Source organism: Anomaloglossus baeobatrachus, chromosome 8, assembly GCF_048569485.1.
Source record: "Anomaloglossus baeobatrachus isolate aAnoBae1 chromosome 8, aAnoBae1.hap1, whole genome shotgun sequence".
NCBI classification, from domain to species: domain Eukaryota; kingdom Metazoa; phylum Chordata; class Amphibia; order Anura; family Aromobatidae; genus Anomaloglossus; species Anomaloglossus baeobatrachus.
In genome coordinates, this window is record NC_134360.1 from 7,567,688 (window position 1) to 7,580,408 (window position 12,721).

The following is a 12,721-nucleotide window of genomic DNA, read 5'->3' on the forward strand; positions in this document are numbered from 1 at the left end:
AGTAAGACACAGCTCAAGAGGAGGGGATTTCAATAGAACTCTATTACAAAAAGAAACTGCATGGATCTTTAAAATGGGCTCTCTATCTCCAGGAGGGCTTAATGAACTGCTCTCATTTAGTTGTTTCCTACCCACTTAGATTCTAAAGGACCTTATTGTTTGATATCCTATAACGTCATATGTTTAGAGATAAAATGCCAAGAGCATTATCCAGATTACTGGAATTATCAATTATATCTTTATTATGCTACTGCCTTAGGAATACCGGGGAAATAATTGATCTTGGAGTTATTTCTGCACATTAGAATGCAGGGATACTGAGTGCAGAGTACTTTATATTTTTGATGCATCAATAATATATATCTGCTTTATCAATTGCATATGTAAACATGGGATCTCTGTTGAATGTCAGCCAGTGTTGGATAATCTCAAAGAGATATTTATAAATGCTATACTGACTATCATATAGATGCATAATATGTACATAAATATGATTAAAACCAAGTAAAAAGGAGTGATAAGCTTATATGGTTTTAAACTGAATATCTGATTCAAGGATATGATATATATGTAACAAGATATCTAACAGAGATCTGCATGTAATTTTTCTGCTATGAAACATGTCCCCAATATGCATCTGTTCTATATATATATATTAGTGGTGGAAAGCCATACATGTATCTATGTAAAGAGGTGATCTGTGGGCCTTATGGAGATGTGGCGATATATAGATATTTGAAAGCGCATGCGTGGTTTTATATCTGCTATGCATATATGTAAAAGGCTACGATATATCACGCATGCGCACCTATGCAACGATGACGAGTTCATTCACGATGACGACTTTATTGCTAGATCGCATACGGCATATAGCCGCGACCGTCTCGCTGTAACGCGCAAGCGCAGTGGCTGTGAATATTCCATTGACCTGTAGCTGCTGTGCGCATGCGCGGTAGGATGCGATATACTGCGCGTGCGCACTAACGTCATAATGACGATTTGCGCAGGCGCAGTGGCTGTGATATCGCGCGTGCGTACAAGCACCGCTATTATTAGACTTCTATGATACACAGCTGCATCGCTGCAATGCGCAAGCGCTGTAACAACGCTATAACACTTTAGCCCATCTAATCAATCGGCCCACAGTTGATCTCAATTATGTTGGCCTATATTAAACCCTCGTGGATGTGCAGATCCATAGCGCTTCTGGGGACGGGAGCAGCTGATTATCTTTGCAGGATCGCTCTGTGCTGCTGCCGATTCCATTAAGAAAGACGCTGTGGATCTGCATATCCAATTGTTTCTTCATTAAGGGTACCTTCACACTTAGCGATGCAGCAGCGATCCGACCAGCGATCTGACCTGGTCAGGATCGCTGCTGCATCGCTACATGGTCGCTGGTGAGCTGTCAAACAGGCAGATCTCACCAGCGACCACTGAACAGCCCCCAGCCAGCAGCGACGTGCAAGCGACGCTGCGCTTGTACTAAGCCGCCGACTGGAAGCTGCGGAGACTGGTAACTAAGGTAAACATCGGGTATGGTTACCCGATGTTTACATTAGTTACCAGCGCTGTGTGCAGGGAGCAGGGAGCCGCGCACACTGAGCGCTGGCTCCTTGCTCTCCTAGCTGCTGTACACATCGGGTTAATTAACCCGATGTGTACTGCAGCTACATGTGCAGAGAGCAGGGAGTCGCGCACACTGCTTAGCGCTGGCTCCTTGCTCTCCTAGCTGCTGTACACATCGGGTTAATTAACCCGATGTGTACAGCAGCTACATGTGCAGAGAGCCGGAGCCGGCAGCACAGGCAGCGTGAGAGCTGCGGAGGCTGGTAACTAAGGTAAATATCGGGTAACCACCTTGGTTACCCGATGTTTATCTTGGTTACAAGCTTACCTCAGCTGTCAGACGCCGGCTCCTGCTCCCTGCTCGCTTCATTTGTCGCTCTCTCGCTGTCACACACAGCGATCTGTGTGTCACAGCGGGAGAGCGGCTTTGAAGAAAACGAACCAGGGCTGTGTGTAACGAGCAGCGATCTCGCAGCAGGGGCCAGATCGCTGCTCAGTGTCACACACAGCGAGATCGCTAATGAGGTCACTGCTGCGTCACAAAAAGCGTGACTCAGCAGCGATCTCGGCAGCGAGCTCGCTGTGTGTGAAGCACCCCTAAGGCAAGTAGATATTCTATATACTGACTGTGTCATTGTTTATCCTCCACACATGCTTATGTTTGTACTTTAACAGATACAATGCTTCAATCTGATAGACTTTATCTGCTTTTTATAGCCTCCTGATGAACCACTATAATTTATGTGGGGAAACGCGTTGAGGTGGAGATTAATTCAACAGACCTGATGATTAACAAATTCACTCTAAATACATTGGGACTGGATTATACAAGCCTTGACCTCTTTGGACCCATTTGAAATTCAATAAAGTGGCATAGCCATGAATACAATGGAGAAGAATATATAAGTCCATAAGTGAAGTTGTATCTACATAGTGTCATCCATAACCCTTGAGTGAACCGTCTGTACTAATATGAATGAAATATTGTTTGTTCTATGTATATGTGAACCTTGTCTTTGACAATCAAGACTTGATCTGTACTGTGACCAATTTCACTGTAGGTGTGGATTTTTTGCATTTTTATAAATAAAATAATATTTGGGAATAATCTGTTTGATACTAATGATATATATTCCCTAGGCCTATGAGCCAATTATACGTTATGCTAGATATCTAAATTATGAACACCTATTAAAGGTTGAGTTTTAGTGTTTTGTTTTTTTTTATAAAATAAGAGAAAAAGAGAAAAACCCTCATTCTGCTAACTTTGCGTTCCTTTAGTCACAGTATGTGGCTTACATTGCAAGGTCTCTTGATCTGTGGAAAGGTCCTCAACGTGCGACCCCTGCAGAAACCTCATGAAGTGCGGACCCCAAGCAATATAGTCCAATAAATGAATGGTAAAAATGATTTTGATAATCTGGCGCCCCTTACACACAATACTGTGTAGTAGCTGCATATCCTGAGGTTAGATGATCAATATCAGGTTATCAGCACGCTCAATGACCGACGGTGCATTCACTGCACGATTATCGAGTGTTCCCAGGAATCGGGCGGTCTATAGTCTGCCGATCATCTGCAGAAAGATCAAAATACTTGTTCGTTGGGTGAAATGATCTTTTTGGCTTCACAAAAGACCATTGTCCTCGGCAGCACATTGTGCTGTGTAACTAGAATCTGTGCTGCTCAGAACAATTGTAGCCTGCGCGCACAGAAGCAGCTATTAGGCTATGTTCACACACTGCATCTTTTGAGGTCACAAAGATGCCCCTATATGCAGCATTTGCTTCCCCCAGCAAAGTCTATGACATTTCTATGTTGCTGTTCACACTGGGCATCTTTTTTTTGGCTGCGTTTTTCAAGATGCAGCGTGTCAATTCTTTTTGCGTTTTTACTGCGTTTTTTGACCCCTTCCAGTCAATAGATTTCACTTAAAAAACGCATTGGGCAAAACGCGGTAAAAAGTTTTTGGTGCGTTTTTACCCCTTTTTTTGGGGGGACAAAAACGCTGCATCTGTGTAGTTACAAAAGATGCCATGTGTGAACATAGCCTTACAGCGCCGCCTACTTGTGAATGTCGGCTATTGAACAACCGCCAATCGGCAAACATGGATGGATGTTTAATTCGGCTCATCGTGCAGTATAAATGCACCGGTCGGCGGACTGTCCTGTGCACAGCCGGAAAACATTCCTGTGATCAGAGCCTAAAAAACCTATTCAACAACATTCAATCAATTCAACCCTAACCCACGAGCGACAGCCGAAGATCGGACACAGACGCCCCCGTGTGTTCCGTAGCCGGACAAAGCAACGACCATAAGTCCTCCATAGTACGATTCCTCTCACCCCAGTGTCTTCTTTTTGTGGAGCGTTTGGAGGCCATTGTTGAATGTCTCTTGCACGTTCAGAGTTCACAGATGCATCTTCCCTTCTGAGAAGCTTTTAGCATCGACAGCAAACAATCGGCCCATTGTCCCCGCAAGCTTTTAGCTTAGAAAGGCGGCATTATGCCCTGAGCCACGTGCGAGTGCACGCCATGGCGTGACATGTCTGTTGAAGTAAAGCCCACACGCCATGGCGTGACGTGTCTGCGGACATGAAGCCCACACGCCATGGCGTGACGTGTCTGCGGACGTGAAGCCCACACGCCATGGCGTGACGTGTCTGCGGACGTGAAGCCCACACGCCGTGGCGTGACGTGTCTGCGGACGTGAAGCCCACACGCCGTGGCGTGACGTGTCTGCGGACGTGAAGCCCACACGCCGTGGCGTGACGTGTCTGCGGACGTGAAGCCCACACGCCATGATGACAAGGCTGCAAAGTCATTATTGACATCTAGAATGTTTTTTATGAACAGATTTCATAGAGCTGAGAGCGATGAATGTGGCCTTGTCCTCGGGTTATATCCATAGAAGACTGTTCACACGTATCCTGTATACACCGCACCTATATACAGTGTGTCCACCCATATCCTGTATACACCGCACCTCTATACAGCGCGTCCACCCATATCCTGTATACACCGCACCTCTATACAGCGCGTCCACCCATATCCTGTATACACCGCACCGCAGGTGCGGTGTATACAGGATATGGGTGGACACACTGTATATAGGTGCGGTGTATACAGGATACGGGTGGACGCGCTGTATATAGGTACGGTGTATACAGGATACGGGTGGACGCACTGTATATAGGTGCGGTGTATACAGGATACGGGTGGACACACTGTATATAGGTGCGGTGTATACAGGATACAGGTGGACACACTGTATATAGGTACGGTGTATACAGGATACGGGTGGACGCACTGTATATAGGTGCAGTGTATACAGGATATGGGTGGACACACTGTATATAGGTGCGGTGTATACAGGATACGGGTGGACGCACTGTATATAGGTGCAGTGTATACAGGATATGGGTGGACGCACTGTATATAGGTACGGTGTATACAGGATACGGGTGGACGCACTGTATATAGGTGCGGTGTATACAGGAGATGGGTGGACACACTGTATATAGGTGCAGTGTATACAGGATATGGGTGGACGCACTGTATATAGGTACGGTGTATACAGGATACGGGTGGACGCACTGTATATAGGTGCAGTGTATACAGGATATGGGTGGACGCACTGTATATAGGTACGGTGTATACAGGATACGGGTGGACGCACTGTATATAGGTGCAGTGTATACAGGATATGGGTGGACGCACTGTATATAGGTGCGGTGTATACAGGAGATGGGTGGACGCACTGTATATAGGTGCAGTGTATACAGGATATGGGTGGACACACTGTATATAGGTACGGTGTATACAGGATACGGGTGGACGCACTGTATATAGGTGCAGTGTATACAGGATATGGGTGGACGCACTGTATATAGGTGCGGTGTATACAGGATATGGATGGACACACTGTATAGGTGCGGTGTATACAGGATATGGGTGGACACGCTGTATATAGGTGCGGTGTATACAGGATATGGGTGGACACACTGTATATAGGTGCGGTGTATACAGGATATGGGTGGACACACTGTATATAGGTGCGGTGTATACAGGATATGGGTGGACACACTGTATATAGGTGCGGTGTATATAGGATATGGGTGGACACACTGTATATAGGTACGGTGTATACAGGATACGGGTGGACGCACTGTATATAGGTGCGGTGTATACAGGATACGGGTGGACACACTGTATATAGGTACGGTGTATACAGGATACGGGTGGACGCACTGTATATAGGTGCGGTGTATACAGGATACGGGTGGACACACTGTATATAGGTACGGTGTATACAGGATACGGGTGGACGCACTGTATATAGGTGCAGTGTATACAGGATATGGGTGGACACGCTGTATATAGATGCAGTGTATACAGGATATGGGTGGACACACTGTATATAGGTACGGTGTATACAGGATACGGGTGGACGCACTGTATATAGGTACGGTGTATACAGGATACGGGTGGACGCACTGTATATAGGTGCGGTGTATACAGGATATGGGTGGACGCACTGTATATAGGTGCGGTGTATACAGGAGATGGGTGGACACACTGTATATAGGTGCGGTGTATACAGGATATGGGTGGACACACTGTATATAGGTACGGTGTATACAGGATACGGGTGGACGCACTGTATATAGGTGCGGTGTATACAGGAGATGGGTGGACACACTGTATATAGGTGCGGTGTATACAGGATATGGGTGGACACACTGTATTTAGGTGCGGTGTATACTGGATATGGGTGGACACACTGTATATAGGTGCGGTGTATACAGGATATGGGTGGACACACTGTATATAGGTACGGTGTATACAGGATACGGGTGGACGCACTGTATATAGGTGCGGTGTATACAGGATACGGGTGGACACACTGTATATAGGTGCGGTGTATACAGGATACGGGTGGACACACTGTATATAGGTACGGTGTATACAGGATACGGGTGGACGCACTGTATATAGGTGCAGTGTATACAGGATATGGGTGGACACGCTGTATATAGATGCAGTGTATACAGGATATGGGTGGACACACTGTATACATGACTGTATAACGATGCAGGTCTTTTCTATGGTTATGAGACCCTCAGAAACGGTGGAAGAGTCCTTCCATCCTCCAGATATCACAGAAGGGCAGGAAAGGCGCCGATATACACAGGTCTTCTCAATTCATTCATTGACTGAAAGTCACAGAAAGGCGCATACATTTACCCCAATTATACACAAGACCCTGCTGAGATAATGATACACAGTGAGCACAGCCATGCTGGAAAGTAATCTATTAACCATTTCACAGCTCTACACGAGCAGCTCTGATGACACTGGCTGCGTATTTTCAGATTTAATAATAATGTATCAAAAAATGATTAATGTACAATAAAAAGGATCCAGATCAGATATTTACACAGAAATGGAGCGTGTAAACTTCAGATGTATTTATAAGGGACACTGCCTAATCTTTGTATTCTAATAGCAGGGATCTGCCCGTGTCACAATATTTATCATTGCAAAAATGGATACATTTGTTTCCTTTTCTCTTCTGAAACCTATTTACGATTACTTTTGGGACATAAGTATCTGGCAATGTGCAGTTCAGCCCTCGTGAGCGGCCGCTGCAGACATTGATCCTTTGTACGTCTATGGCTACTTTCACACTTGCGTTGTTTTCCTTCCGTTACAATCCGCCCTTTTGGAAAACAGCGGAATCCGCTGTTTCCCATAGGCTTGTATGGATGACGGATTGTGCCAAAAGGACCTGCGGTGCTTCCGCTGGGCGACGCTCCGTTGCTTCCGCCCAGCGGGAGGAACGCAGCATGTAACATTTTTTTGAGCAGCGGAATCCTCTGGATTTCACTGCGCATGCTTTTTTTTTTTTTTTTTTTTTTAAATCACAAACTTTATTTTGTCTCGCGGTGGCCGAACGTTCAGCTGAGTGCCCGCCAGCATGTGACAGTGCTCAACTGAGCGCCCGCCAGCTGACGTGTGACAGTGCTCAGCTGAGCGCCCGCCGGCAAGTGACAACGCTCAGCTGAGCGCCCGCCGGCAAGTGACAACGCTCAGCTGAGCGCCCGCCGGCAAGTGACAACGCTCAGCTGAGCGCCCGCCGGCAAGTGACAACGCTCAGCTGAGCGCCCGCCGGCAAGTGACAACGCTCAGCTGAGCGCCCGCCGGCAAGTGACAACGCTCAGCTGAGCGCCCGCCGGCAAGTGACAACGCTCAGCTGAGCGCCCGCCGGCAAGTGACAACGCTCAGCTGAGCGCCCGCCGGCAAGTGACAACGCTCAGCTGAGCGCCCGCCGGCAAGTGACAACGCTCAGCTGAGCGCCCGCCGGCAAGTGACAACGCTCAGCTGAGCGCCCGCCGGCAAGTGACAACGCTCAGCTGAGCGCCCGGCCGCTGGCTATTGAGAGCAATCAGCTGATCGTTCACAATAGTCTGCTGCTGGTAAGGCTTTGTGCGCACTAGAAATGTGAAGTTTCTCAAGAAAATTTCTTGAGAAACTTCTGGGAGTGAAAGATTTCCGGACCTCCGGAAAAAATCCACACCAAATCCGCATGCAGATTTGCCGCGGATTAGCCGCGAATTTGCCGCGATTTTACCGCGGGTGGTTCCCTGAGGATTTTGCAGGCTGTACTGCCGAAATCCGCAGAGTACCTGCGGAAAATAATGGACATGCTCATTTTCTCAAGAAAGTTTCTCGAGAAATTCTTCTCAAGGAAATTTCTTGAGAAAAATCCGCAGTGTGCGCACAGCTATTTTTTTTTCTCAGAATTTGCTGGGAAATGTCTGCACAAAGATTGCAGAATTTTTCAAGAAATTTCTGCTGCAAATCCACGGGAAAAACGGCCTAGTGCGCACAGAGCCTAAAACTGTAAAGAAGAAGAAAAAACAGCTTTCTGTTGTTTTGTATGATCCGTAGCATCTGTTGTGCCACTATATGCAATGCATCCGTTGCAGCCATCACACAACGCAATGCTACAGAAGCCGTCCAACGCAAGTGTGAAAGTAGCCTATTGCGCATCCTTTTTTTTTCTTGGGATGATTGTGAAGCTCCGTGTGATAGTAATGATTCAGTGTAAGGCTATGTGGCCACGAGAGATTAAACTTGCGGATTTACCTGTGGATTTTCTGGATTTTCCAGATAAATCCGCAGGTTTTAGCATGTACAGACTTTCCCCATGTTATCCTATGGGGCATGGGGAGTGCTGTGTCTATGCTGCAGATACGTGCGGCTGCAGAATATGCTGCGGATGTCCTGCAGCCGCATGTAATTGCATGTCAATTCTTTCTTTGGAATTCCTGCCTTTCCACTATGGAGATAGAGGCCGGGACTTGCGCAGGTAATCTGCAGGAATGTCCGCAGGTTTACCGCAGATATTTCGCTGGAATCCCGCAGCAATGGATAGCTGCACATTCCGGTGAGCAGCTGCAGGAAACCTGCGGACAGACCTGCGGATATATCCGCAGGTGCGGGCTCCCGTGGGCACCTAACCTTAATCTCTGGATGTGGAGGATATGTAGAACATCGGCCATTGCACGATCAGGTGACTGTGAAGTGACCAATCAGAAGTCTCAAAAGATGGTGTTTCGGCTTTTCCACTGTCAGTAGCCCCAAACCCCTGATGAAGCCGGATGAAACATGTTGGTTGGGGGGAGACATGTGCAGTCGATAGTGTTTTTATTAGGACTAGGTCTGCGGTATTGGGATACATAGAAATTGTGCAGCGCTCTGAAGAAAATTCCGGCATAAATACATGTGAATAACCATAAGAATCCGTCTGCGAACCTTTTACTATAGACTATAAAGCGCTGATCTGGAGGCTTTCTAATGCAGAGATACATTGTGTGCAGTCATTATGATACTACACAGTCAATGTAGGGCGAGGAGTTAAAAGTAATAGCGTCCCTCTGGGCAGATCTGGAGAATGGGGGGGGTCACTACTTCCCTGAACTTCTGGGAAGCCTCCACCATGCTTTTCTGAGGGGCCAACCAGGGGTCAGGGATCCGCATTCTGAATGCCCGGAGGCCCCAGATTTGGGTGCTCCGCTCTTGTCATACTTGCTCATAGTATCAGAGCGCTACTTCTCATCGTGTGACGTGGAAACTACGGTACAGAAGGTTTTGGGCCACATAATATGGCAGGGTGGGCCGCACGTGGCCCCAAGTTGTGCTCCCCTGCGCTGAACAGTCCTATACAGTCAATGGGGGTAACTCCCGAATAAACTGCAGCACATTCACTTTCCGTCAGGCCTCATTCACACCTCCTGTTTTTTGTATCCTATCCTTGTTTTTCATTACAGTTAATGGGACTTGTTCACTCGGAGTTTCTTGAGAATCGATTGTCCAGAAAAATAAATAAATAAAAAGGAGCGCACGTCCGTCACAAATCACACTCCCCACTGCAGTGTACGGGCCAGTGACGAGCTCCGCGCTCGAGGATCCCGGTTGTAGGAGTGCGGTCCGGTTTTCACTAAGGAGGTAAAAACATACATACATACATACATACATACATACATACATACATACATAAAAAAACACTGATGGAAGTTTTAGTATTTGAGAAAAACTAATGAAACACGGATTGTAAAAACAGACAACACGGAGGAAAATATGTTTGCTTTACATATATGCAATAAAAACAAAACACCAAGTCTGAATGAGGCTGAAGACTGGATCCAGAGGAACGCATAAGAAAAACAAAAAACCCACAGTCATCTGATTCCCCCACCCAAAAAATGTTTTTGTTTTTTTTTTAAAGTTTATATGGCCACTGTATCATGCCAAAATAAAAGAACCCAGATTGTTGCCAGTTTCGACATAGAAAACTATCAGTATAATCTGATGGACGGCGCTTATTTGGCATCAGACTGGTGGAGGTTTTTTGTTTTTTGTTTTTTTTTTACATGTGACCCATCAGTCTGTATGTAGAACGAGCCCATTGATTGCACTGGACTGGACACTACATTTTGGACACAGATCGCACACGGACATTTTACAGGGTTCTCGGAACGAGCTTTTAAAAAGGGACGGTCTGGGAAAAGTTAACATTTTACTGGTGGCTTGGTGGAATAATAAAAACAAACAAACCCCCCCCCCACACAAAATCGCCACTTTCCTGGACGCAGCAGCGCAGGCTGCTCATGGTCTGCGTTCACACCACTCACTATTGCACAGGACAGCTGTGGCTTGTGATTGGCTGCCGTTGTCAGGTGACCTGCAGTACATGGTCATGTGTATATGCAGACGGTGGCGCGCCCTGCGCTGGACCGGGGGAGGCGCCGGGGAGCAGGTATAGATTTGTTACTTTAATATACCAGGCCACTGATAAAAGTTACATTGTTCCCGGACCACCCCTTTAAGGCTGTCACATTGGATTATTACATGCTGGAGTCAGGATATATTTTATCACCTTAATAATTCATCCACGAGATAAGAAGAATCCAAATGTAGGAGCGGCAAATTAAGTGAAAATCGGGGTGAAAGAATTATCCAACAGCAGAGCCGAGCGGCTTCATCCGGCCTCAGAATGACCCGCAGGTAAATAAGAGGGCGGCAGCGCCACAGCACAGGCACGCAGCGATCACAAGAAGATGATAAGGGGGCGGCAGCGCCACAGCACAGGCACGCAGCGATCACAAGAAGAGGAATACATGCAATGTACAGGCGGCTACAACCCATCCAGGGAAGATGTAGGACAACTTCTTACACAGTATAGCGCCACCTGGTGCTGAAAAGTGCACCCTGTCCCGCTAATGAGCCGAGGGCCACACAGGCTCGTCATTGCATAGTGATCCTGTGTTACTGCAGGGCAACCAATAGCAATAAGGTTATGCCCCATAAGCAGATTCTATTGGCTGCTCTGCTGAACAGACGGAATCACTATACAAGGAGGGAGTTCCGAAAAGAGTCTCAGCTAGCGGAGCGTCCGAGGGCGCGCACGGGGCCAGCGGAGCGTCCGAGGGCGCGCACGGGGCCAGCGGAGCGTCCGAGGGCGCGCACGGGGCCAGCGGAGCGTCCGAGGGCGCGCACGGGGCCAGCGGAGCGTCCGAGGGCGCGCACGGGGCCAGCGGAGCGTCCGAGGGCGCGCACGGGGCCAGCGGCACTCCGCTCACTAGGTGGACATGGGAATTGTGACACTTTAAACACCAGGGGGCGCCATACTATAGAATACATAACTATTAATTGGTTTATTTAAACACTGTAAATGGCAAATATTCAGTTTTTCTGATCTATACAATAGTAAAATGTGATATAATAGCGGGCCGCCCCTCTAAGCGCTCGAGCTATACAGAAGCAAACAGCTTCTTAACGACCCAATATAAAAAGTGACGCGGATTCAAGTATACAGGCCCTTACTGAACCTCCGTGTGTCTACAATATTAATACTCAGGCAAAGAAGGGCATGAGTGCTGCAGTCAATAAAGGGCTGCAGCGGATACCGATGCGCAACAGCTATTGAAAGTGATTGGTTACAAAGGGTCACATGGCTGTCTCCACGGGAAGTGGAAGCACAGAGACTGGATGGCGGTCAGCGCAGAACGTCGAGGAGCAGCAAATCAATATAGTTTGTTTATTAATTAAGCCGCACATGTCTTATCCTGTAAAAAAAAAAAAAAAAAAACAAAACTAGGGAACATTTACTACAAGAGGAGAAAAGACGATTCCAGCAGCTAAATAGGAAAGGATTCTTTACAGTTCAAGCAGTGGAATGCCCGTAAAAAGGTAGTCATGGCCGACACTATCAGCTTTTAGAGGAGGCTGGATGCTTTTCTTACAACAAATGCAGTTGTGGGTTACATATAATTTAGTGATAATGTGTATTTGGTTGGAATGGGGGAACCTGATGGACCAGAGTCTTTTTTCGACCTATAACTATAATGTAACCTGCAGCAGATTTTGCAGTTATCGATCACGTGCACATAATGGTCCGTGGCAGATTCTGACTGATCTTTCGATGCTCGATCAATATCTGCATTTCATCCCCAGGTATCAGTCACATCATCTGCATTTGTCCGCGTGGCACCAGCCGTGCAGGGACGCAGGAGGACGCCGACGCCATGCAGCACCCGTCATCGCACAGAGGATGATCAAACATCAGAGCCAATATGACACCAA

General features: G+C 47.2%; 1 protein-coding gene across 2 annotated transcripts in view; it reads right to left on the reverse strand.

Moving 5' to 3' along the window:
• PTPDC1 (protein tyrosine phosphatase domain containing 1) overlaps nt 1-12,721 on the reverse strand; it is a 71,552-nt gene that overhangs the window by 30,980 nt on the left and 27,851 nt on the right. Inside the window, exon 1 of one of the 2 annotated variants that reach the window (XM_075321271.1) lies at nt 3,916-3,997. The exons of the other annotated variant lie outside the window; for it this stretch is intronic. Within the exon in view, the coding sequence (XP_075177386.1) occupies nt 3,916-3,952 (37 nt within the window). The 5' untranslated portion in view covers nt 3,953-3,997. Of the gene's footprint in view, nt 1-3,915; nt 3,998-12,721 lie in introns of those variants that run through there. 2 annotated transcript variants of the gene reach the window in all.